The sequence below is a fragment of the Heterodontus francisci genome, chromosome 14, assembly GCF_036365525.1.
Source record: "Heterodontus francisci isolate sHetFra1 chromosome 14, sHetFra1.hap1, whole genome shotgun sequence".
In the NCBI taxonomy this organism is placed as follows: Eukaryota; Metazoa; Chordata; class Chondrichthyes; order Heterodontiformes; family Heterodontidae; genus Heterodontus; species Heterodontus francisci.
The window spans coordinates 40717970-40745694 of NC_090384.1; the positions used below are offsets into that span (position 1 = coordinate 40717970).

The 27725-nt window shown below is 44.6% G+C and overlaps 1 protein-coding gene across 2 annotated transcripts in view; it reads right to left on the minus strand.

The window, feature by feature from the left end:
* LOC137377283 (kielin/chordin-like protein) overlaps nt 1–27725 on the minus strand; it is a 455612-nt gene that overhangs the window by 71923 nt on the left and 355964 nt on the right. For both annotated transcript variants that reach the window (XM_068046829.1, XM_068046830.1), the window contains exons 21-22: nt 22359–22446; nt 1898–1983 (exon numbers count right to left, since the gene is read on the minus strand). In XM_068046829.1, the coding sequence (XP_067902930.1) occupies nt 1898–1983; nt 22359–22446 (174 nt within the window). The remainder of the gene's footprint in view (nt 1–1897; nt 1984–22358; nt 22447–27725) is intronic.

Below are 27725 nucleotides of genomic sequence, written 5' to 3' on the forward strand. Positions count from 1 at the left end.
TTAGAGAGGATTCTTCGGGACAGGATTTACTCCCATTTGGAAACAAATGAACTTATTAGCGAGAGGCAGCATGGTTTTGTGAAGGGGAAGTCGTGTCTCAATAATTTGATTGAGTTTTTTGAGGAAGTGACAAAGATGATTGATGAAGGAAGGGCAGTGGATGTTATCTATATGGACTTCAGTAAAGCCTTTGACAAGGTCCCTCAAGGTACAAAAGGTGAAGTCACACGGGATCAGAGGTGAGCTGGCAAGATGGATACAGAACTGGCTCAGTCATAGAAGACAGACGGTAGCAGTGGAAGGGTGCTTTTCTGAATGGAGGGATGTGACTAGTGGTGTTCCGCAGGGATCAGTGCTGGGACCTTTGCTGTTTGTAGTATATATAAATGATTTGGAGGAAAATGTAGCTGGTCTGATTAGTAAGTTTGCGGACGACACAAAGGTTGGTGGAGTTGCAGATAGTGTTGAGGACTGTCAGAGGATACAGCAGGATATAGATCGGTTGGAGACTTAGGCGGAGAAATGGCAGATGGAGTTTAATCCAGACTAATGTGAGGTAATGCATTTTGGAAGGTCTAATGCAGGTGGGAAGTATACAGTAAATGGCAGAACCCTTAGGAGTATTGACAGGCAGAGAGATCTGGGTGGACAGGTCCACCGATCACTGAAAGTGGCAATACAGGTGGATAAGGTAGTCAAGAAGGCATACGGCATGCTTGCCTTCATCGGTCGGGGCATAAAGTATAAAAAATTGGCAAGTCATGCTGCAGCTATACAGAACTTTAGTTAGGCCACACTTAGAATATTGTGTGCAATTCTGGTCGCCACACTACCAGAAGGATGTGGAGGCTTTGGAGAGGGTACAGAAGAGGTTTAGCAGGATGTTGCCTGGTCTGGAGGGCATTAGCTATGAGGAGAGGTTGGATAAACTCAGATTGTTTTCACTGGCACGACGGAGGTGGAGGGGTGACATGATAGAGGTTTACAAAGTTATGAGCGGCATGGACAGAGTGGATAGTCAGAAACTTTTTCCCAGGGTGGAAGAGTCAGTTACTAGGGGACATAGGTTTAAGGTGAGAGGGGCAAAGTTTAGAGGGGATGTGCGAGGCAAGTTCTTTACACAGATGGTGGTGAGTGCCTGGAACTTGCTGCCGGGGGAGGTGGTGGAAGCAGGTACAATAGCGATGTTTAAGAGGCATCTTGACAAATACATGAATAGGATGGGAATATAGGGATATGGGCCCCAGAAGTGCAGAGGGTTTTAGTTTAGGCAGGCATCAAGATCGGCGTAGGCTTGGAGGACCGAATGCCCTGTTCCTGTACTGTACTGTTCTTTGTTCTTTTTCTTCTTTGATGCTAGGCAGTGGTATGATTGAGATCAAGAACTGTATCAGTAATCATTTCAGGCAGGCTGTAATTGTGTTTATGATGAATTTCTACGTCTAGTATTTAACATCAGGTCAGCAAGACAGTTTTAACACTCAAGATATTACACTTGAGGGTCGTAGCCAGTGTCTCAAGGATACTGTTTTTCTTGGGACAGCTTCCAAACAGCCATGAATAATAGCCAAACAGGACACATGGAAGGGCTGAAGGTCACAATTACCTATGTGATCAGTAGTTATTTCACAGCCAAAGTTAGTCTCTCCGACCACAAAGAACAGCAGCCTTCTTAAGGGAACTCCCATTCCGAAACACCAAGAGGAATCAAAAAAAAGTGCCTACCCTGACGTAGAGGAAGAAAAAAAATTCAAAGTATCTTTTGCCAATGGACATAAAATGTTCATTAGAAATATAAACTATTGTGTTTTTAAACAGGAAACTGGGAATTTTTGTCTTGCTGGTTGTGACCTGCCAACTCCAAATAACTCAGCATTTAGTGCTTTCAGCAACTTACCAAACATGCACAGCTGATGCAGTCGTCGCCAGCCCGAGTAAATTCTGCCCCATGGGGATATACTATGCCCTGGTCAATACACTCAGCTAAGGAAAAGTAAAATTGAGATCAATGAATCATAATACAGTGTGATGTTGTTAAAAATTATTTTAACCCATTTAATTTGTTCTATAGGTTAGAGCCAGCAAACACACTGGGCTGGATTTTATCAAGCCCACAAAGTCGGGCTCCGTAGCGGTGTGGGGTGGGGGGGAGCAGTGGGGGGGGGGGTGCGCAGTGTGAGATTGTTCCGGCAGAGGCCTGTCATGGAGGCCGATGCCAGGAGGGCCCGGCCTGATCCTGCTGGCAGCGACGAGGATCCGTAGTGGCGCTCACCCCTGCTGCTGAACGACGGAAACTGAATCTTAATATTTAAAATGAACAGGATGAATAAATTTAAGTAAACTTACCTTTAATCCTCCGGGCCCGCCGTGATCCTCAGTGCAGCGGCCGGCATTCCCCCGCCTTCAATTCCCCGTCTGAGGAAAGCCGGCGTGAGGGTGGAGAGGGGGAGCAGTTGACATTTTCAGTGCGGGGCGGGGGGGGAGAGGGGATGGAGTGTACTTTAAAACTTGTGCAGTCTTGAGGGGAGGTGGAAAGAAGGGCAAATAGTTAATGTAATTGCTATTGGGGGGGGGGTGGGAAAGGGGTGTTAGAAATTTATCTGATAAATTTTGTGGGGGCTGTATCTTTAAAAATTTAAATATGTCAGCAGGGCTTGCTGCCCTTTAAAAATGGCACCAGTGCCTGTGCACAGGCAGCTGATGCCATTGCCAGCGACAGACAGCCCGCCCCCTCCACGTGATTGGGGTGGGGGGGGGTTGGGCCGCCCCTGCTTTTTAAATGAGCTGCTGCGCGGGAGATTGCGGCAGCTCTTTGGCATGAGGCCAGTGCCTGAGGGGGCAATTTTCTGAGGTCGCTTAAAATCCAGCCCACTGTTTCTGCATTGTGCAATAATCCTGTGCATAACAATTAATAGATTGATGCTAACTTTTGCCCACTGTCCCAAAATTGTTCCGGAGGTAACACATGCGAACACACTAATCTGTATCAAGAGTCACACTGAAGGGTCGAATGGTCTCTTCACTCTTATGGCTGTTCATAAAATAATGACTAAATTCAATAGGAAATTCAGCAGAAACTTATTTATCCAAAGCATGGTAAGAATTTGAAATGCCTTGTAGTAATAGTAATAGTGACAAATAGCATAGAAGTATTTAAGGGGAATCTAGATAAGTATGAGGGAAAACAAAAATAGAAGAATATGCTGATAGAGTTAGATGAAGAGGGGTAGAAAGAAACTTGTGAGGAGCATACACACCAGCCTAGACCAGATGGGCTGAATGGCCAATTTCTGTGCCTTAGACTCAATGTAATTTGGGGTTATCTCAAGCAGTCCCTAATAGATGCTGATCTACAGCATGAAACTATCTCCAATACAACAAATATTATTAGTCAGTGTTGACAAGGGTGCCTGCAATCAGAAATGGAAAATGTCATTAAGGGTGTTCTCGGAGGTTGGGGAGGTGGCATATTATTGGGACAATGTAGAGGGTGATTTACTCTAAATTAAACATGTGAAGATCATGTCACTGATGTTGAGAACGCTTAAAGAGGCAGCTTTCTAATTGAAGTGTTTAATGGGCAGTGTAGAGGGAGTTAATTAACTGGTAGATTTATATACTCTGTTGTATAAATCACAGTGGCAATTGCATACATCAAAGAAATTGGAAAAATACACAATTTGACCAAAAATATAATTTGCAAAAATGACATAGATAGGACTAGAAATAAGGTTAGCATAGGGAGTATAAGGAACTGGGCACTAAATTAAAAAACAGAACTTCTACGGTAATAATCTCTGGATTATTACCTGAGTCATGTGCAAATTGGTATAGGGTAAATCAGATTAGAGAGATGAATGCATGGCTCAAAGACTGATATGGGAGAAGTGGGTTCTGGTTCATAAGGCACTGGCACCAGTACTGGTGAAAGTGGGGGCTGTACCGTCAGGACGGACTTCACCTGAACCATGCTGGGACCAGTGTTCTAGCAAGTCGGATAACTAGGAAGGTAGAGAGGGCTTTAAATTAAATAGAGGGGGGAAGGGATCATGTAGGGGAAGATTGAGTAAATTAAAGGCAAATGACAAGGCAATAGATCAAGGTAGCAATGAAGGTAATGATGATCAGAGTATGGCAGGAAGGGACAGTGATTGCAAACCTAAGATTGTACCAGCAGATAGGGCCAGAATTTACAAAAACATTTGAAAATCTGAATTAAGGGCTTTGTATCTGAATACCCGCAGCATTTGCAATAAAACAGATGAATTGTCAGCTCAAATAAAAATTCATATGTATGACCTGATAGTCATTACAGGGACATGGCTACAAGGAAACACAACCTGGGACTTGAATATCCAAGGGTATGTGACATTCAAGAAGGACAGGAAGCTGGGAAAAGGTGGTGGGATAGCTTTGTTAAAGACACCATTTGTACTGTAGTGAAAGATGACCTTAGTTCTAAAGATCAAGACGTAGAATCAGTTTGGGTGGAACTAAAACAGTAAGGGGCAGAAAACATTGGTGCAAGTTATTTATAGGCCACCAAACAGCACTGGTAATGTAAATCACTGTATAAATCAGGCAGTTAGAGGTGCGTGTAACAAGGGTAATACCGTAATCACGGGGTTTTCAATCTACATATAGACTGGGTAAACTTTATTGGTACTAATGTGGAGGGCGAATTCTTGAAATGTATGCAAGATGGTTTTCTAGAACAGTGCATTAAGGAACCGTTGAGGGCTATTTTAGATCTAGCATTGTGCAATGAAAAAGGGCGAATCAATAATCTTGTTGCAAAGGAACCTTTAAGAAAGAGTGACCATAATATGATTGAACTACATCACTTGAATGTAAAATTCTATCAGAAACTACAGTCTTAAATTTAATCAAAGGAAACTATAAAGCTATGAGGAGCAAACTGACTATGGCGATTGGAAAACTATGTTAGAAATGATGGTAGACAGGAAATGGTTAACATTTAAAGAAGAAATACATAGCTTACAACAAAAATACATTCCTTTAATGCACAAAAACCCAGCAAGGAAAATGTGCCAATCGAGGCTAGTGATAGAAATCAAGGATTGTATTAGAGAAAAGGAAGAGACCTATAAAGTTGCCAAAAAGAATGGTAAGCCTGAGAAAAAGGAGCATTTTAGAACACTACAAAGGAGGACAAAGAAAAAGATTAGGAAAGGACAAATAGAATACGAGAGTAATCTGGTGAAAAACATAAAAACAGACTGTAAAAGCTTCTATATGTATGTAAAAAAAGATGAGCAAAGACAAATGTGGGTCCATTACAAGCAGAGTCAGGAGAATTTATAATGGGGATAAGGAAATTGCAGAGAAACTAAACAAATACTGCGTGTCTGGCTTCAAGGAGGAAAATACTAAAAATCTTCCAGAAATAAGGGAGAAACAAGGGACGAATATAAACAAGGAACACAAGATATAAAAAGTACTAGAGAAATTAATGGGACTGAAAGTTGATAAATCTGCTGGACCTGATGATCTACATCCCAGAATGTTGAAAGAGGTGGCTATAGAGATAGTAGATGCATTGGTGGTCATCTTTCAAAATTCTATAGACTTTGGAATGGTTCTTAGAAATTGGAAGGTAGCAAATGTAACCCCATTATTTAAGAAAGGAGGGAGAGAGAAAATGGAGAACTATAGACCTGTTACTCTAGCAACAGTCATAGGGAAATACAGGAATCTATAATAAAAGATGTAATAATAGGACACATAGAAAATAATGGGAGGATTGGGCAGAGTCAACATGGATTTATGTAAGGTTTGTTAAACATGATTTCCCTGTTAGAGTTTTTTGAGGATGTAACTAGCAGAATAAATAAGGGGGAAACTAGTGGATGTGGTATGTTTAGATTTTCAGAAAGCTTTTGATAAGGTCCCACTCAAGAGGTCAGTAAACAAAATTAGTGCACATGGGATTGGGGGGAATATATTGGCATGGATTGAAAACTGGTTAATGGACAGAAAACAGAGAGTAGGAATAAATGGACCATTTTCAGATTGGCAGGCTGTGACTAGTGGGGTACCGCAAGGATCAGTGCTTGGACCCCAGCTATTCACAATCTTTTGGATGCGGGATTAAATGTAATATTTCTAGGTTTGCAGATGACACAAAACTAGGTGGATGTGTGAGTTGTGAAGAGGATGCAAAGTGGCTTAAAGGGGATTTGGAGAGGCTAAGCTAGTGGGCAAAAATTTGGCACATGGAATACAATGTGGAGCAATATGAGATTATCCACTTTAATAGGAAAAACAGAAATACAGAGCATTTCTTAAATGGTGAGAGGCTGGAAAGTGTTGAACTTTAAAGGGACTTGGGTGTGCTTGTTCAGGAGTCATTGAAAGCTAACACTGCAGGTACAGCAAGCAATTAAGGCAAATGGTATTTTGACCTTTATTGCAAGGAGATTTGAGTATCGGAGTAAAGATGTCTTTCTGCAAATAGATAGGGCCTCAGTGAGACCGTACCAGTAGTATTGTGTGCAGCAAGATGAGGAGGAATTTCTTCAATCAGAGGGTGGTGAATCTTTGGAATTCTCTGCCCCAGAGGGCTGTGGAGGCTCAGTTGTTCAGTATGTTCAAGACTGAGATCGACAGATTTCTACATATTAAAAATTCAAGGGATACAGGGATAATGCAGGAAAATGATGTTGAAGTAGAAGATCAGCCATGAACTCATTAAATGGCGGAACAGGGTGGAAGGGCTGAATGGCCTATGCCTGCTCTTATTTGTTATGTTCTTATGTACTTGAGATCCAGGTTTTGGAACTTGAATAGCAGTTGGCAACAGATTGGGGGCGGCTGTTTGAGGGTAAATCAACATCTGACATGTGGGAGTCTTTCAAACGTCAGTTGATTAGAATCCAGGATCAGAATGTTCCTGTGAGGAAGAAAGATAAGTTTGGCAAGTTTCGGGAACCTTGGATAACGCGGGATATTGTGAGCCTCGTTAAAAAGAAAAAGGAAGCATTCGTAAGGACTGGAAGGCTGGGAACAGACAAATCCCTTGAGGAATATAAAGACAGTAGGAAGGAACTGAAGCAAGGAGTCAGGAGGGCTAAAAGGGGTTATGAGAAGTCATTGGCAAACAGGATTAAGGAAAATCCCAAGGTTTTTTATACGTATATAAAGAGCAAGAGGGTAACTAGGGAAAGGGTTGGCACACTCAAGGACAGAGAAGGGAATCTATGTGTGGAGCCAGAGGAAATGGGCAAGGTACTAAATGAGTACTTTGCATCAGTATTTACCAAAGAGAAGGACTTGGTGGATGATGAGCCTAAGGAAGGGAGTGTAGATAGTCTCAGTCATCTCATTATCAAAAAGTGTTGGGTGTCTTGCAAAGCATTAAGGTAGATAAGACCCCAGGGCCTGATGTGATCTACCCCAGAATACTGAGGGAGGCAAGGGAAGAAATTGCAGGGGCCTAGACAGAAATCTTTGCATCCTCATTGGCTACAGGTGAGGTCCCAGAGGACTGGAGAATAGCCAATGTTGTTCCTTTGTTTAAGAAGGGTAGCAAGGATAATCCAGGAAATTATAGGCCGGTGAGCCTTACATCAGTGGTAGGGAAATTATTAGAGAGGATTCTTCGGGACAGGATTTACTCCCATTTGGAAACAAATGAACTTATTAGCGAGAGGCAGCATGGTTTTGTGAAGGGGAGGTCGTGTCTCACTAAAACTCTAATTTGATTGAGTTTTTTGAGGAAGTGACAAAGATGATTGATGAAGGAAGGGCAGTGGATGTTATCTATATGGACTTCAGTAAAGCCTTTGACAAGGTCCCTCATGGCAGACTGATACAAAAGGTGAAGTCACATGGGATCAGAGGTGAGCTGGCTAGATGGATACAGAACTGGCTCGGTCATAGAAGACAGACGGTAGCAGTGGATGGGTGCTTTTCTGAATGGAGGGATGTAACGAGTGGTGTTCCGCAGGGATCAGTGCTGGGACCTTTGCTGTTTGTAGTATATATAAATGATTTGGAGGAAAATGTAGCTGGTCTGATTAGTAAGTTTGCGGACGACACAAAGGTTGGTGGAGTTGCGGACAGTGATGAGGATACAGCAGGATATAGATCGGTTGGAGACTTGGGCGGAGGAATGGCAGATGGAGTTTAATCTGGACAAATGTGAGGTAATGCATTTTGAAAGGTCTAACGCAGGTGGGAAGTATACAGTAAATGGCAGAACCCTTAGGAGTATTGACAGGCAGAGAGATCTGGGTGTACAGGTCCACAGGTCACTGAAAGTGGCAACGCAGGTGGATAAGGTAGTCAAGAAGGCATACGGCATGCTTGCCTTCATCGGTCAGGGCATAGAGTATAAAAATTGGCAAGTCATGCTGCAGCTGTACAGAACTTTAGTTAGGCCACACTTAGAATACTGCATGCAATTCTGGTCGCCACAGTACTAGAAGGATGTGGAGGCTTTGGCGAGGGTACAGAAGAGGTTTACCAGGATGTTGTCTGGTCTGGAGGGCATTAGCTATGAGGAGAGGTTGGATAAACTCGGATTGTTTTCACTGGAACGATGGAGGTGGAGGGGTGACATGATAGAGGTTTACAAAGTTATAAGCGGCATGGACAGAGTGGATAGTCAGAAACTTTTTCCCAGGGTGGAACAGTCAGTTACTAGGGGACATAAGTTTAAGGTGAGAGGGGCAAAGTTTAGAGGGGATGTGCGAGGCAAGTTCGTTACACAGAGGGTGGCGAGTGCCTGGAACATATTGCCGGGGGAGGTGGGGGAAGCAGACGTTTAAGAGGCATCTTGACAAATACATGTATAGGATGGGAATAGAGGGATACGGACCCCGGAAGTGCAGAAGGTTTTAGTTTAGGCAGGCATCAAAATCGGCGCAGGCTTGGAGGGCCGAATGGCCTGTTCCTGTGCTGCACTGTTCTTTGTTCTTTGTTTGTTCACTGTGGTGCATTTGTGAGATTGAGAGTTTCATGGATAGCTCGTTTATGTGGTCACCCCACAGCTTAAGAGCATGAAGGAAGACAGAGAATGGGTTACCACCAGACAGTCAAGAAGATACTAGCAGGTAGTGCAGGAGCCCCCTGAGTGCATCTCATTCCCCAACTGGTATCCAGTTCTGAACTCTGTGGAAAATGATGGTTTATCTGGGGGTGCTTGGAGCAGGAATGAGATCCAGAGACCTGTGTGCTTCCATTGTAATAAAGCAGGGCATTTAAAAACTGACTGCTGGAAACTAAAGGAAAAACTGGTAGGGTTAATCAGGGCACACCCACACAGTGCAGAAGGGACCCTGATGGAAAGCACAGCAGAACAAGCTGTGGCTTTAACTGCAGTAAGACTGTAACCCAGGAAGCTTACTATGGCCAGTGCAGGACAAGCTGTCAGGGTTTTGTGTCTGAAGGGAAAGTAACCCCATACCCCTTGAGTGGGGCAAGCAAGCCTATAGTAATTCTCGGGGACATGGGCCACTAGATCCCTTTTCCTGGGAAAAGGCCTGACCTTTCCCCCAGAAAGTTCAGTGAACACCAGATTGTTGGTGAATGGTAGTGGAGGGCAGTGTATGCCTGTACCTGTACACTGGGTACACCTGGAGTGCGACCTAGTTTTGCGACCGGTGACCGTAGGGATTGTCTCTAGTTTGCCCGTGGACCTGCTCCTAGGTAATGATCTAGTGGGGGTGAAGGTGGTAGCCCCCCAGTAGTGAAAGACCGCAGGAGGTCAGAGAGACAGGGCCGTGGCAGGAGACAGACCCCTGCAGTTTCCCTGAATGTGTGGTGAATCAGGCAATGATCAAACCAGCTCCCCCAGAGGAGACTGAATTTACACTGCAAGCAGATGACCAGGTCTATCTGTCCGAGACTTTCTTTGGAAAGTTAGGAGACCCACGGAATGAATTAAATGGATTTTCCCTCAGTGAGGCTCGACGAGTCAACACAGTATTGCGAGAGTTAGCACAGGATGCCCAGCAGAGGGAGTCCCTGATTGCTACTATTTAAAGAATGAGGTACTGATGAAGAAATGAAGTTCTCCTCACAGACCTGAGGGCAAGGGGTGCACGGTAGTTCACCACTTTGTGGTGCTGCAGAGGTACCGGAGAGAAATATTAAGAAGGGCCCACGAGACTACAGTGGCTGTACAGCTGGTATACGAAAGACCAAAGCCCGCATAAGATAGTAGTTTGACTGGCCAAAACTCCACAAAGATGTGGTGGAGTACTGCAGGAGTTGTCACATGTGCCAGGTTGAGGGGAAACCCCAACCTACAGTGAAACCTGCACCCCGAAGTCCTGTACTGGTGTTAGGAGGACCCTTTAGCAGAGGGCTGGTGAACTGTAAGGGACCCCCACCAAGAACAAAAGGGGACAGGCAGGCACAAGGCTGGCAAAAGGTTTGAAAGGGAAGGGGAGAAAACGACCAAGAGGGCAGGTCAAAGGAACTCCAGGAGGAATCTCGGATGAAAACCCTGACTGTCCGGTCAGCCAACCCCGAAAAATTTGAAAGTTAGACCCTACATCCTCCTACGTAAATGCAGACACTAGAAGCACCCCACCAGAATTGCTAACAGCATTTACAGGAACCTGCAGAAAGAAAGACCTCTAGAGGGCAGAGAAACTGAGGGTGATGTCTCACCTAGTCGAAGTGCCTGAGGGGAGTGCAGTAGAGTCTGCACAAATACCTGCAGGCAGGAGTGTCCCAGAGGACAAAGGGAAGATTAGTAAAGAAACCTCCCCCGCAGTCAGAAAAAAAGAGAACCACCCATCCCGCTGAACTCAAAATCCTTTGCATGACTCAGTAAAGCACTGAAAGAGAGTTCAGGATAGACCCACCCACTACTGACTCTCCTGAGGAAAGAAATTCCAGCTTTGGGGCCAATTAAATCTAAGCCCCCCACCCTTTCTGGACCTCAATAGGAACAAAGACCCTAGACAGCCATGGAAATGGGCAAACTGAAGAAAAACTTCTCCCAAAAAACACTTGTTTAATCGGATGCCAAAAAGGGGCAATTAAAGCAGCACTGCCAGGATGAAAAGACAGGCTGTAATAAGTTTTAGTTTCGGTGACTGCAGCGTTGATAGCAACGGAGGTGCGTGAACGGGCTTGCAGCTGGGAAGTCAATTTCAGCGTAAGTTTAAAAGTGAATTCCCTTTTGTTTTCAGAGGACCAGGGGACTGCTGGGTAAGGAAAAGGGTATATATTTGTGTGGTTTAGAATCTCTTTCTTTTAGTTTCGGTGACTGCAGCGTTGATAGCAACGGAGGTGCGTGAATGGGCTTGCAGCTGGGAAGTCAATTTCAGCGTAAGTTTAAAAGTGAATTCCCTTTTGTTTTCGGAGGACCAGGGGACTGCTGGGTAAGGAAAAGGGTATATATTTGTGTGGTTTAGAATCTCTTTCTTTTAGTTTCGGTGACTGCAGCGTTGATAGCAACGGAGGTGCGTGAACGGGCTTGCAGCTGGGAAGTCAATTTCAGCGTAAGTTTAAAAGTGAATTCCCTTTTGTTTTCGGAGGACCAGGGGACTGCTGGGTAAGGAAAAGGGTATATATTTGTGTGGTGGCTGTACCCGAGACACTACACGTGTAGTGTCTCCCACCCACCCTCCTCCTCTAACCAAAAAAAAAGGACTCTGGTGTGTTGATAAGGTAAACTTTTTATTTAGGAAGTTCTGTCCGTTGAATTGCTAACCTAACAAGTTTTGACTTTTTGTTTTTTTGGTTTTTCAGTAGATTTGTTGGGAATTTAGAATAGTGGGAATGGAGATTAAGGCAGTTGTATGTTCCTCCTGCAGAATGTGGGAGGTAAGGGTCGCCAAGAGTGTCCCTGCTGACTGCATCTGTGGGAAGTGCACCCAACTCCAGCTCCTCGAGAACCGCGTTAGGGAACTGGAGCTGGAGCTGGATGAACTTCGGATCATTCGGGAGGCGGAGGAGGTTATTGAGAGGAGTTATGGGGAGGTAGTCACACCTCAGGTAAAAGAAGTAGGTAGATGGGTTACCGTCAGGGGAAGGAGAGGGAACCAGCAGGCAGTGCAGGGATCCCCTGTGGCTGTTTCCCTCAACAACAGGTATACCGTTTTGGATACTGTTGCGGGGGACGACTTACCAGGGGTAAGCAATGGGGTACAGATATCTGGCACAGAGTCTGTCCCTGTTGCTCAGAAGGGAAGGGGGAAGAGGAGCAGAACATTAGTCATTGGGGACTCCATAGTTAGGGGAACAGATAGGAGGTTCTGTGGGAACGAGAGAGACTCACGGTTGGTGTGTTGCCTCCCAGGTGCCAGGGTTCGTGATGTCTCGGATTGTGTTTTTGGGATCCTTAATGGGGAGGGGGAGCAGCCCCAAGTCGTGGTCCACATAGGCACCAACGACATAGGTAGGAAGAGAGATGGGGATTTAAGACAGAAATTTAGGGAGCTAGGGTGGAAGCTTAGAGCAAGAACAAACAGAGTTGTTATCTCTGGGTTGTTGCCCGTGCCACGTGATAGCGAAGCGAGGAATAGGGAGAGAGAGGAGTTGAACACGTGGCTGCAGGGATGGTGCAGGAGGGAGGGATTTGGTTTCCTGGATAATTGGGGCTCTTTCTGGGGTAGGTGGGACCTCTACAAACAGGATGGTCTTCACCTGAACCAGAGGGGTACCAATATCCTGGGGGGGAGGTTTGCTAGTGCTCTTCGGGGGGGTTTAAACTAATTCAGCAGGGGAATGGGAACCCAAATTGTAGTGCCAGTGTACAGGATGTTGAGAGTAGTGAGGTCAGGGATATGGTTACAAGGACGCAAGAGGGCACTGGCAAGCAAGAACCTGGTTTAAAGTGTGTCTATTTCAACGCCAGGAGCATCCGGAATAAGGTGGGTGAGCTTGCAGCATGGGTTGGTACCTGGGATCTCGATGTAGTGGCCATTTCGGAGACATGGGTAGAGCAGGGGCAGGAATGGATGGATTCTGGGATTTAGATGTTTCAGTAAGAACAGAGAAGATGGTAAAAGAGGGGGGGGTGTGGCATTGTTAATCAAGGAGAGTATTACAGCGACAGAAAGGACGTTTGAGGACTCGTCTACTGAGGTAGTATGGGCTGAGGTTAGAAACAGGAGAGGTGAGGTTACCCTGTTGGGAGTCTTTTATAGACCTCCGAATAGTTCCAGAGATGTAGAGGAAAGGATAGCGAAGATGATTCTCGACAGGGGTGAGAGTAACAGGGTAGTTGTTATGGGGGACTTTAACTTTCCAAATATCGACTGGAAATACTATAGTTCGAGTACTTTAGATGGGTCAGTTTTTGTCCAGTGTGTGCAGGAGGGTTTTCTGACACAGTATGTAGACAGGCCAACCAGGGGCGATGCCACATTGGATTTGGTACTGGGAAATGAACCCGGCCAGGTGTTAGATTTAGATGTAGGTGAGCACTTTGGTGACAGTGATCACAATTCGGTTAGGTTTATCTTAGCGATGGGCAGGGACAGGTATATACCGCAGGGCAAGAATTATAACTGGGGGAAAGGAAATTATGATGCGATTAGGCAAGATTTAGGATGCGTAGGATGGGGAAGGAAACTGCAGGGGATGGGAACAATCGAAATGTGGAGCTTATTCAAGGAGCAGCTACTGCGTGTCCTTGATAAGTATGTACCTGTCAGACAGGGAGGAAGTTGTCGTGCGAGGGAGCCGTGGTTTACTAAAGAAGTTGAAGCGCTTGTCAAGAGGAAGAAGAAGGCTTATGTTAGGATGAGACGTGAAGGCTCAGTTAGGGCGCTTGAGAGCTACAAGCTAGCCAGGAAGGATCTAAAGGGAGAGCTAAGAAGAGCAAGGAGAGGACACGAGAAGTCATTGGTGGATCGGATCAGGGAAAACCCTAAGGCTTTCTATAGGTATATCAGGAATAAAAGAATGACTAGAGTTAGATTAGGGCCAATCAAGGATAGTAGTGGGAAGTTGTGTGTGGAATCAGAGGAGATAGGGGAAGTGTTAAATGAATATTTTGCGTCAGTATTTACAGTAGAGAAAGAAAATGTTGTTGAGAATACTGAGATTCAGGCTACGAGGCTAGATGGGATTGAGGTTCACAAGGAGGAGGTGTTAGCAATTTTGGAAAGTGTGAAAATAGATAAGTCCCCTGGGCCAGATGGGATTTATCCTAGGATTCTCTGGGAAGCTAGGGAGGAGATTGCAGAGCCTTTGTCCTTGATCTTTATGTCGTCATTGTCGACAGGAATAGTGCCGGAAGACTGGAGGATTGCAAATGTTGCCCCCTTGTTCAAGAAGGGGAGTAGAGACAGCCCTGGTAATTATAGACCTGTGAGCCTTACTTCGGTTGTGGGTAAAATGTTGGAAAAGGTTATAAGAGACAGGATTTATAATCATCTTGAAAAGAATAAGTACATTAGAGATAGTCAGCACGGTTTTGTGACGGGTAGGTCGTGCCTCACAAACCTTATTGAGTTTTTCGAGAAGGTGACCAAACAGGTGGATGAGGGTAAAGCAGTGGATGTGGTGTATATGGATTTCAGTAAGGCGTTTGATAAGGTTCCCCACGGTAGGCTATTGCAGAAAATACGGAAGTATGGGGTTGAAGGTGATTTAGAGCTTTGGATCAGAAATTGGCTAGCTGAAAGAAGACAGAGGGTGGTGGTTGATGGCAAATGTTCATCCTGGAGTTTAGTTACTAGTGGTGTACCGCAAGGATCTGTTTTGGGGCCATTGCTGTTTGTCATTTTTATAAATGACCTGGAAGAGGGTGTAGAAGGGTGGGTTAGTAAATTTGCAGATGACACTAAGGTCGGTGGAGTTGTGGATAGTGCCGAAGGATGTTGTAGGGTACAGAGAGACATAGATAGGCTGCAGAGCTGGGCTGAGAGATGGCAAATGGAGTTTAATGCGGAAAAGTGTGAGGTGATTCACTTTGGAAGGAGTAACAGGAATGCAGAGTACTGGGCTAATGGCAAGATTCTTGTTAGTGTAGATGAGCAGAGAGATCTTGGTGTCCAGGTGCATAAATCCCTGAAGGTTGCTAACCAGGTTAATAGGGCTGTCAAGAAGGCATATGGTGTGTTAGCTTTTATTAGTAGGGGGGTCGAGTTTCGGAGCCACGAGGTCATGCTGCAGCTGTACAAGACTCTGGTGAGACCGCACCTGGAGTATTGCGTGCAGTTCTGGTCACCGCATTATAGAAAGGATGTGGAAGCTATGGAAAGGGTGCAGAGGAGATTTACTAGGTTGTTGCCTGGTATGGAGGGAAGGTCTTACGAGGAAAGGCTGAGGGACTTGAGGTTGTTTTCGTTGGAGAGAAGGAGGAGGAGAGGTGACTTAATAGAGACATATAAGATAATCAGAGGGTTAGATAGGGTGGATAGTGAGCGTCTTTTTCCTCGGATGGTGATGGCAAACACGAGGGGACATAGCTTCAAGTTGAGGGGTGATAGATATTGGACAGATGTGAGAGGTAGTTTCTTTACTCAGAGAGTAGTAAGGGCGTGGAATGCCCTGCCTGCAGCAGTAGTAGATTCGCCAACTTTAAGGGCATTTAAGTGGACATTGGATAGACACATGGATGAAAATGGAGTAGTGTAGGTCAGATGGTTTCACAGCTCGGCGCAACATCGAGGGCCGAAGGGCCTGTACTGCGCTGTAATATTCTAAAATGTATGAATGGGAATGAATGAGAGAAATGCATGTTTTTTTTCTGTATCATATATTTTCTCTCAACCCTTTTAATGAAATGTGCCTTTTCTCCAATCGCTTTTCATTCCACTGGGTGTGGAGGTATCAAGCTAGACCCCCACCTGCCAAGAATGTGGCACATTAATTTCACCATATGGACATAAAATTTCAAATTGTTGCTCGGAAAAAGAGAAGGCCTCTCTCCCTCTCCTTCCTTTCATTTTCTTCACGTTCCTTCTGGAAGGCTTTCTTTCTTTCCACCTCTCTCTCTTTCTCCTCTAATTCACGTTTCCTCTGTTCCAATTGTAGCTTTGCTAGCAATACCCTTTCAGGGTCTACTTCTAACCCTGTTTCTGCTTCTTCAGATTCAAGGGAAAATTGGTTGGCCACTAGTGTTAGGAGTTCAGGCTTTCTAGCCTTGCCACATACAGCGATCCCACACTGCTCAGCCATTTTTCTCAACTCCTCCATCGACAGTGCTTTTAACTTATCCCAATTACTTCACCCTAGCTTAGGAAGCTGCTAGCTTCTAGTATTCTAGCACACACAACCACAAGAAAACGTGTATTGAAATCTTTTCTCTTTTTGCTTGGGATCAATTTGACTTCCAACTTCCAATTTCTCTCGTTTGTCTGTGGGTCAAATCCAGGATGGTAGCACCTACATTTCTGTTACCACCATGTGAGAAAGGGGTCTAAGGTTCCCTCTCAGCCTTTACCTGGTCTTACCATAACAGGGTTTTAATTTTGAACACACCATGTTTTTAGCTCCCCCTTGTTGAAACCTTGTTCACTGCTTTCCAATTATAAGGCAGAGAAACCAGCACAAACAGGCATTCTTAGGTTTATTAAACTTAAAACTCTAATTTGGTTAACGTCTACCAATACATGATGCGCCCATGCTAGCATGCATACGCAATGCACACATGCAGATAGAGACAGAACAGAGCAGAAGAAATAAAGTAGAAAAGTTTGATTCAATCTCTGAAGAGGGTTTTTGTTACGGATCTTTGAGCTCACTGGAGAGTCCTTGATTGTAGGTAGACCTTGCTTTTCGTTGGGGCCCAGTATTCTTCTTAAACCTTGTTCACTGTGGGAGACTTTTCTCTCTTGGGGTTCATGTGTCTTTAGTGGATTTGGAGTTCCGTGAAAAAGAGATGGGAGCTGACAGGAGAGGGTGTGGTGAGCCAGCCACAAGGAGGTCTTTTCAGTCCAGGAGCAAACAGACACTCTCAGTTCAAACTGTTTGTACAATTCAGAAAAACCCAGTTGCCAAGCAGGCTAGTCACATGACCAGCTGGTTTGACCACTTCAGTTTGTGGATTCAGCTCTCCCAGCAGTCATCCTGAAATTTGAACTCCATTACCTTCAATGTCTGGTGCTCAAAGTTCATTGTGGGTTAACTTGGATAAGGGAAGTAACCTCTCTTGTCCCTATTGCTATGTAAATGTTTTCCAGCCAAGCCGTTGTAACAGGCCATCTCTTCTTCCCAGCAACAATTGAAATTTAATGTCCATATGGCGAAATTAATATGCCTTACTCATGGCAGGTGGGGATCTAGCAGGACACTGGCAGGAAGAGCTGTATCAGAATAATGGGCTATCTTTAAGGAAGAGATGCTTTAGGGACAGGCGAGGTACACTCCAGTAAGGGTGAAAAGTAGGGGAACCAAGAATAGGGCTCCTTGGTTGACGAGGGATATTGAGATTATGATGAAAAAAAAGAGGGTGTATGATGCATGTCAGGTGAGCTCATCAAGTGAGAACCAAACAACATACAATAGGGTGAGAGGGGAGGTGATGAGGAAAATAAAATCGGTGAAGAGAGAATACGAAAATAGAATGGCAGTCAACATTAAAGGGAACACAAAGATCTTCTACCAGCAGTAGTAAGAGGTGGAGTAGGGCCCATTAGGGACAGAGAGGGTAATATATGCTTAGAAGCACAGGGCAAGGCATATATACTTAATGAGTACTTTGTATCAGTGTTCACTAAGGAAATGGAGGCTGACAAAATATCAGTAGAAGCAAAGAAAGTAGAGGCAAAGGATAGGATAAAAATTGAGGGGGGGTTGGTACTGAAGAGGCTGGCTATGATTAGGGTAGATAAGTCACCTGGTCTGAATGGCTTGCATTCAGGAAGTGGGGATGGAGCAGAAGGGCTTGCCATAATCTTCCAATCTTCCCTGGATACGGGGAGGTGCCAGAGGATTGGAGAGTGGCAAATGTGACACCCTTATTCAAGAAAGGGTGTAAGGACAGTCCGAGCAACTGCAGGCCAGGTTAGTTTATCAGGGAAAATATCAGACACTTAGAGAGGTTCAAATTAATTAAGGATAGCCAGCATGGATTTGTAAAGGGCAGATCATGCTTGACTGATCTAAATGAATTTTTTGATGAAGTAACAGAGAAGGTTATTTATTTTTAGAGATACAGAACTGAAACAGGCCCTTCGGCCCACCGAGTCTGTGCCGACCATCAACCACCCATTTATACTAATCCTACATTCCTACCACATCCCCACCTTTCCTATATTCCCCTATCACCGACCTATACTGGGGGCAATTTATAATGGTCAATTTACCTATCAACCTGCAAGTCTTTGGCTGTGGGAGGAAACTGGAGCACCCGGTGAAAACCCACACAGTCACAGGGAGAACTTGCAAACTCCACACAGGCAGTACCCAGAACTGAACCCGGGTCAATGGAGCTGTGAGGCTGCGGTGCTAACCACTGCACCACTGTGCTTGATGAAGGGAATGCAGTGGATGTTGATGACACAAAGATAGATAGGAAAGTAAGTTGTGGACATAAGGAGGCTACTAAGGGACATAGATAGAGTCAGCGAGTGGGAAAAGATCTGGCAAATGGAGTATTATATGGGAAATATGAAATTGTCCATTTTGGTAGGAAGAATAGAAAAAGGATATTATCTAATTGGTGAGAAATTGCAGAGTTCTGAGATGCAGAGTGATCTGGTTGTCCTAGTGCATGAATCACAAAAGGTTAGTATGCAGGTACTAAGTAGTAATTACGAAAGCTAATACAACGCTATTGTTTATTGCGAGGGGAATTGAATACAAAAGTTGGGAAGTTATGCTTCAGTTATACAGGCCATTGGTGAGACCACATCTGTAGTACTGTATACAGTATTGGTCTCCTTATTTAAGGAAGGATGTAAATGCATTGGAAGCAGTTCAGAGAAGGTTTACTAGACTAAGACCTGGAATGGGTGGTTTGTCTTATGAGGAAAGGTTGGACAGGCTTGTATCTGCTGGAGTTTAGAACCGTAAGAGGCAACTTGATTGAAAAAAATAAAAGATCCTGAGGGGTCTTGACAGGGTGGATGTGGAAAGGATGTTTCTTCTTGTGGGAGAATCTAGAACTAGGGGTCACTGTTTAAAAATAAGGGGTCGCCCATTTAAGACAGAGATGAGGAGAATTTTTTCTCTCTCAGAGGGTTGTGAGTCTTTGGAACTCTTTTCCTCAAAAGGCAGTGGAAGCAGAGTCTTTAAATATTTTTAAGGCAGAGGTAGATCGATTCTTGATAAACAAGGGGGCGATAGGTTATTGGGGGTAGGTGGGAATGTGGAGTTGAGATCAGCCATGATCGTGAAGAATGGCAGAGCAGACTCAAGGGGCTGAGTGGCCTACTCCCGCCCCTAATTCGTATGTTCGTATGTTTATATGGATTTTAAGAAAGCATTTGATAAGGTACCACATAAAAGGCTGGTTAACAAAATTGACTTATTGAATAGGAGGGTCATTGTCCAATTGGATAAAAAATTGGGTTAAGGACAGAAAACAGCAAGTCGTGGTAAATGATTGGTTTTCAGACTGGAGGATGGTAGACAGTGGTGTTCCTCAAGGGTTAGTCCTAGGTTCACTGCTTTTTTTGCTATTTATAAATGATTTGGATCGTGGAATACAGAGTAGAATCTCAAAATTTGCTGAGGACACCAAACTTGGAGGTGCGGCAAACAGTGAGGATGATATGAACTACCTGCAACAGGACATTGGTAGGCTAGCAGAATGGGCAGAGAGCTGGCAGATGGAATTTTAATACAGACAAGTGTAAGATGAAGCATTTTGGCTGAAGGAATAGGATGCGGCAATATATACTTAATGGCACAGTACTAAAGAGTGTGAAGGAACAGAGGGACCTGTGGATGCATGTGTATATATCTTTGAAGGTGGCAGGATATATTGAGAGAGTGGTTCGTAAAGCATATAGGATCTTGGGCTTCATAAATATAGACATAGAATACAAAAGCAGGGACATTGTGCTGAACCTTTAATAAGCTCTGATTAGACCCCAACTGGAGTATTGCGTCCAGTTCTGGTCACCACACTATAGGAAGGATGTGAGGGTCCTTGAAAGGGTGCAGAGGAGATTTACCAGAATGGTTGCAGGGATGGGGAATTTTAGTTACAAGGTTAGATTGGAAATGTTGGGTTTGTTCTCCTTAGAACAAAGGAGATTGAGGGGAGATTTCATAGAAGTATACAAGATTATGATGGGCTTAGATAAGTTAGACAAGGAAAAACTGTTTCCATTAGCTGATGGTAAAAGGACTTGGGGGACACAGATGGAAAGTTTTGGGCAAAAGATGCAGGGAGAGTGTGAGGAAGCACTTTTTATGCAGCTGGTTACCATGACCTGGAACTCGCTGCCCACAAGGGTGGTGGACGTGGAGACAGAAACATAGAAAAATAGGAGGAGTAGGCCATACAGCCCCTCGAGCCTGCTCTGCCATTCAATACGATCATGGCTGATCATCCAAACTCAATAACCTGTTCCCACTTTCTCCCCATATCCCTTGATCCCATTAGCCCTAAGAACTATATCTAACTCTTTCTTGAATATATTTAATGATTGGCCTCAACTGCTATCCGTGGTAGAGAATTCCACAGGTTCACTACTCTCTGGGTGAAGAAATCTCTCCTCATCTCAGTCCTAAATGGCTTACCCCTTATCCTTAGACTGTGACCTCTGGTCCTGGACACCCCACCATCAGGAACATCCTTCCTGCATCTAGTCTGTCCAGTCCTGTTAGAATTTTGTAGGTTTCTATGAGATTCCCTCTCATTCTTCTAAACTCTAGCGAATACAAACCTAATCAACCCAATCTCTCTTCATACATCAGTCTTGCCATCCCAGGAATCAGTTTGGTGAACCTTCGCTGCACTTAGTCCTTAGCAAGAACATCCTTCCTCAGATAAGGAGGCCAAAACTGCACACAATACTCCTGATGTGGTCTCACCAAGGCCCTGTATAATTGCAGCAAGACATCCTTGCTCCTGTACTAAAAGCCTCTCGCTATGAAGGCCAACATACCATTTGCCTTCTTAACTGCCTGCTGCACCTGCATGCTTACTTTCAGCAACTGGTGCACAAGGACACCCAGGTCTCGCTGAACCTCCCCCTGGCCCAATCTATCGCCGTTCAGATAATAATCTGCCTGTTTTTGCCACCAAAGTGGATAATCTCACATTTATCCACATTATACTGCATCTGCCATGTATTTGCCCACTCACTCAACCTGTCCAAATCACATTGGAGCTTCTCTGCATCCTCCTCACAGCTCACATTCCCACCCAGCTTTGTGGCGTCAGCAAACTTGGATATATTACATTTAATTCCCTCATCTACATCATTAATATACATTGTGACTAGATGATCAATGACTTCAAGAAGAAGTTGGATGGCCACGTGAGAGAAATATACTTGCAGGGCTACGGGGATCGAGCCGGGGAGTGGGACTGACTGGATAGCTTCATGGAGATCCAGCATGGACTGGATGGGCTGAATGGCCTTCTTCTGTACCATAAATGACTATGTTAGATGATGTTACCCATCATCCTGCCTTATGATCATTAAGGAATGAAGAACGATTTGACCGGCGATTTGTAAGGAATGCATTTGGGGGAAAGTTGAAGGAAATTTAGAGAAATTCAGTTGCCATGTATGATGGCAAAATGAAGTATTGGTTACACACCACCTTTTTTAAAAACTTGTACTAGAAACAACTGTAAGGAGCTTTCAGGATTACACGTATAATTGACAGCAACAATCAGCAGCCCAGATCAGGGACTTGTTTCGGAGAGGAAGAAGTTTGCTTTGAGGTGTTCATAGCACTGAGAGGGCACTGTTATTTACAATATGAAACATGCTCCTGTTAGAGGTGACGTCACTGTCCCACAGAAATACCATCCTGATATCTCAATATTTAAGCTATTCATTTTAGAGTATGGCACACATCGGGACAGACCTCTGGATACCCCCTGGTAATAGATCAAAGGATAGTCCCTAGCCTGGGGTTAGCAGTTTTAATTGACAACTATTTCTGCAACCTTTGAAAAAAAGGCTAGAGCCCTCTGTAATTGGCTGGTGAGTTTTGCTCACAGATTGATACGAGCAGTTCTCTGAAAAAGATAGAGGTCAAGTCCCAAGCCAACCGACAGCTGGAGTCTGGCTAGCTTGAGGTTATATCAAGTAAAGCTATGGCAAAAAAGTCTAACCTGAGGAAATATCCAGTCTAAATACATGAAGAGAAAATCATAGTTGAAGGGACTCGCAATGGTTTTCTAAATGCCTGAAGCTCTCAAAGTTAAAGCCAGACTCTTCTGAATCCAGTAGTTAAACAGTTATAATTTTCAGAAGCTCAGGTACACTATAGTTATCAAAGCATATACTAACCTGAACAAGTAGGGCAACAATCCAGTAGGGTGGGTTGCTCACATGTGACAGGAGGGCACTCGGGGGTGATGCACTTCACATTGCCAGACTGTCAGAAACACAAACAGTTGGTCATTTACATAAATGATTTGGAGGAAAGTATAGGCGGTCTGATTAGCAAGTTTGCAGACGACACTAAGATTGGTGGAGTAGCAGATAGTGAAGGGGACTGTCAGAGAATTCAGCAGAATATAGATAGATTGGAGAGTTGGGCAGAGAAATGGGAGATGGAGTTCAATCAGGGCAAATGCGAGGTGATGCATTTTGGAAGATCCAATTCGAGAGTGAACTATACAGTAAATGGAAAAGTCCTGGGGAAAATTGATGTACAGAGAGATTTGGGTGTTCAGGTCCATTGTTCCCTGAAGGTGGCAACGCAGGTCAATAGAGTAGTCAAGAAGGCATACGGCATGCTTTCCTTCATCGGACGGGGTATTGAGTACAAGGGTTGGCAGGTCATGTTACAGTTGTATAAGACTTTGGTTCGGCCACATTTGGAATACTGCGTGCAGTTCTGGTCGCCACATTACCAAAAGGATGTAGATGCTTTGGAGAGGGTGCAGAGGAGGTTCACCAGGATGTTGCCTGGTATGGAGGGCGCTAGCTATGAAGAGAGGTTGAGTAGATTAGGATTATTTTCATTAGAAAGACGGAGGTTGAGGGGGGACCTGATTGAGGTGTACAAAATCATGAGAGGTATAGACAGGGTGGATAGCAAGAAGCTTTTTCCCCCAGAGTGGGGGATTCAATTACTAGGGGTCACGAGTTCAAAGTGAGAGGGGAAAAGTTTAGGGGGGATATGCGTGGAAAGTTCTTTACGCAGAGGGTGGTGGGTGCCTGGAACGCGTTGCCAGTGGAGGTGGTAGACGGGCATGATAGCGTCTTTTAAGATGTATCTAGACAGATACATGAATGGGCAGGAAGCAAAGAGATACAGACCCTTAGAAAATAGGCAACATGTTTAGATAGAGGATCTGGATCGGCGCAGGCTTGGAGGGCCGAAGGGCCTGTTCCTGTGCTGTAATTTTCTTTGTTCTTTGTTCTATTACACAGCCAGTCAAAAGCAATAAAACGCTGGTAAAGACACAAATTAAGTACTTCGCTATGAGTAAATTCTTTATTCTGGTCATTTATTTGAGCTGTCTCAATGATATGGTGGGCAAGTGTGATGTATATTTGGAACTCAATTGTATGATTGCAAGGAAATATCTTGCATAACCTCACACAGCAAAGATTAAAATTGTAAGATGATTGCTTTAACACACTTCCAGTATACCAAGTTCGAAAAGAGAGGCTGGGAGCATACTGATTCTCTTCTACTGTTGACCAGTGAATGATGAACAGTTTGGGTAATGCTAAAAAGTGACTAAAAACCAAAGAGACCACAGCAACTTTAATTTTTTTTTAAAATGAAGGCAATGTGATACCATTAAGGATAAATAACAGTAAGGGACTCGACTACTCAACTGCATTATTATTTTTTACTTGCATGAATTGCTTTATCTATGAATGAATTTAAGTCAGAACATATACATATGCACAGAGTGATTTGGAAACTTCCCAGCACGAAGGATTTTTAAAGAATTTCTCACTTACCTACAGCTGTTACTTTGCATTTCAATTTGAGGAAATTAATCCTCAGAAATAGTCTAACTTGATTATATTAAGGGCTGGTCAGTAAGAAAAGGAAGAGCTGCAAGAATGTGAATTCAATTAATAAATTTGAAATGAAAAGCTAGCCGAATGATGGCCATGAAACCATTGTCAACTGTTGTAAAAACCCACCTGGTTCACTAATATCCTTTAGGGAAGGAAATCTGCTGTCCTTACCTGGTCTGACCTACATGTGATTCCAGACCCACAGCAATGTGGTTGATTCTGAAATGGACTAGCAAGCCACTTAATTGTACCTAACCCCTACGAAGTCAATAAAGAATGAAACTGGACAGACCATCCGGCATCGACCTAGGCACGGGAAAAGACAACAGAAAATCCAGCCCTATCGACCCTGCAAAGTCCTCCTTACTTACATCTGGGAGCTTGTGCCAAAGTTGGGAGAGCTGTCCCACAGACTAGTCAAGCAACAGCCTGGCATATTCATACTCACAGACAATGTCCCAGACACTGCCATCACCATCCCCAGGTATGTTCTGTCCCACCAGCAGGACAGACCCAGCAGAGGTGGTGGCACAGTGGTATACAGTCGGGAGGAAGTCACCATGGGAGTCGACTACGGACTCCATGAAGTCACATGGCATCAGGTCAAACATGGGCAAGGAAACCTCCTGCTGATTACCACCTACCACCCTCCCTCAGCTGATGAATCTGTACTCCAAGTTGAACAACACTTCGAGGAAGCACTGAGGGTGGCAAGGGCGCAAAACGTACTCTGGGTGGGGGACTTCAATGTCCATCAACACGAGCGGCTTGGTAGCACCACGACTGACCGTGCTGGCCGAGTCCTAAAGGACACAGCTACTAGACTGGGTCTGCGGCAGCTGGTGAGGGAACCAACAAGAGGAAAAAACATACTTGACCTCGTCCTCACCAATCTGCCTACCGCAGATGCATCTGTCCATGACAATATTGGTAGGAGTGACCACCGCACAGTCCTTGTCGAGACAAAGTCCCGTCTTCACATTGAAGATACTCTCCATCATGTTGTGTGGCACTATCACCATGCTAAATGGGATAGATTTCGAACAGATCTAGCACTGCAAAACTGTGTATCCATGAGGCGCTGTGGGCCATCAGCAGCAGCAGCAGAATTGTACTTAACCACAATCTGTAACCTCATGGTCCGGCATTTCCCCCACTCTACCATTACCATCAAGCTGACAGACCAACGCTGGTTCAATGAAGAGTGCAGGCGGGCATGCCAGGAGCAGCATCAGGCGTACCTCAAACTGAGGTGTCATCTTGGCAAAGCTACAAGCCAGGACTACCTGCGTGCCAAACTGCGTAAGCAGCATGCAATAGATAGAGCTATGCGATCCCATAACCAATGGTTCAGATCTAAGTGCTGCAGTCCTGCCACATCCAGTCGTGAATGGTGGTGGACAATTAAACAACTAATTGGAAGAGGTGGCTCCACAAATATCCCCATCTTCAATGATGGGGGAGCCCAGCACATCAGTGCAAAAGATAAGGCTGAAGCATTTGCAACAAACTTCAGCCAGTCCCCAGCATCACAGATGCCAGTCTTCAGCCAATTCGATTCACTCCGCATGATATCAAGAAACGACTGAAGGCACTGGATACTGCAAAGACTATGGGCCCTGACAACATTCCAGCAATAGTACTGAAGATCTATGCTCCAGAACTTGCTGCACCCCTAGCCAAACTGTTCCAGTACAGCTACAACACTGGCATCTACCCAGCAATGTGGAAAATTGCCCAGGTATGTATGTCCTGCACACAAAAAGCAGGACAAGTCCAACCCAGCCAATTACTGCCCCATCAGTCTACTCTCAATCATCAGTAAAGTGATGGAAGGTGTTGTCAACAGTGCTATCAAGCGGCACTTTATTAGCAATAACCTTCTCAGTGATCCTCAGTTTGGGTTCCGCCATGGCCATTCAGCTCCTGATCTCATTACAGCCTTGGTTCAAACATGGACAAAAGAGCTGAAGTCAAGAGGTGAGGTGAGAGTGACAGCCCTTAACATCAAGGCAGCATTTGACAGAGTATGGCATCAAAGAGCCCTAGCAAAACTGAGGTCAATGGGAATCAGGGGGAAAACCTCTCCACTGGTTGGAGTCACACCTAGCGCAAAGGAAAATGGTTGTGGTTGTTGCAGGTCAATCATCCCAGCTCCAGGACATCACTGCAGGAGTTCCTCAGGGTAGTGTCCTCGGCACAACCACCTTCAGCTGCTTCATCAATGACCTTCCTTCAATCATAAGGTCAGAAGTGGGGATGTTCGCTGATGATTGCACAATTTTCAGCACCATTCATAACTCCTCAGATACTGAAGCAGTCCATGTAGAAATGCAGCAAGACCTGGGCAACATCCAGACTTGGGCTGATAAGTGGCAAGTAACATTCGCGCCGCACAAGTGCCAGGCAATGACCATCTCCAACAAGAGAGAACTTAACTATCTTCCCTTGACATTCAATGGCATTACCATTGCTCAATCCCTCACTATCAACATCTTGGGGGTTACCATTGACCAGAAACTGAACTGGACCAGCCACAAATACCGTGGCTACAAGAGCAGGTCAGAGGCGAGGCATCCTGTGGCAAGTAACTCACCTCCTGACTCCCCAAAGCCTGTCCACCATCTACAAGGCACAAGCCAGGAGTGTGATGGAATACTCTCCACTTGCCTGGATGGTTGCAGCTCCAACAACTGGTTAGGAACACCACCACCTGCAAGTTCCCCTCCAAGTCACACACCATCCTGACTTAGAACTATATTGCCGTTCCTTCACTGTTGCTGGGTCAAAATCCTGGAACTCCTTTTCTAACAGCACTGTGGGTGTGCCTACCTCACATGGAGTGCAGCGGTTCAAGAAAGCAGCTCACCACTACCTTCTCGAGGGCAATTTGGGTTTGGGCAACAAATGCTGGCCTAGCCAGCATTGCCCACATCCAAAGAATGAATTTTAAAAAAGCACATATATCAGATGCAGCAAGAAGGGTATGAAAGGAAGGAGAGATGCACTGAAAGTTTGGAGATAGAGATATGCAGAGGGATTGAAGACTTCGAGCTACATTGAAAAATTAATGATTGAGGGTGTTGAATATTTGGCTAGTCCAGCTAGGAGGGATTACTGAGTCTTCAGTAAGTTTTAACAATAACTAGGTTATTACATATTAAAGAACTATATACACTTTATACAAGTACGTCTAACTCCACTGGTGATCATCATACTTCTCCCTTAAGTCTCTCTCTCATGATCTCTTATAACTTCATAGTAGGAGGTATTAATCACACTGTACCAAACATTAACACTTTCAAACCCTTATACTACAGAGGGATAGATACAATGAAGGATTGCAACAGATGGGTATGAAGATCATGGATTGGCACACAAGGACTGAGAGCTGAGGGAAACAAATACTGATGTAACGTAAATTGAGAGCTAGAGATATTGAAGGATTGGAGATGCAGGGGTAGGCACATTAATGGACTGAAGACGAAGGGTAAGACCAAAGTATTGGTGAGGAAGACTGACATACACTGAAGAGTTGGTGATAGAGCAAAGGTTACAATGAACAACTTGAAATAAAAATATAGGTACACTGAAGGAAGAGAGATACATGCTGAAATGTTAAACCATAGCTCCTTATGTCTGTTCAAATTGCCGTACAAGACCTGAAGA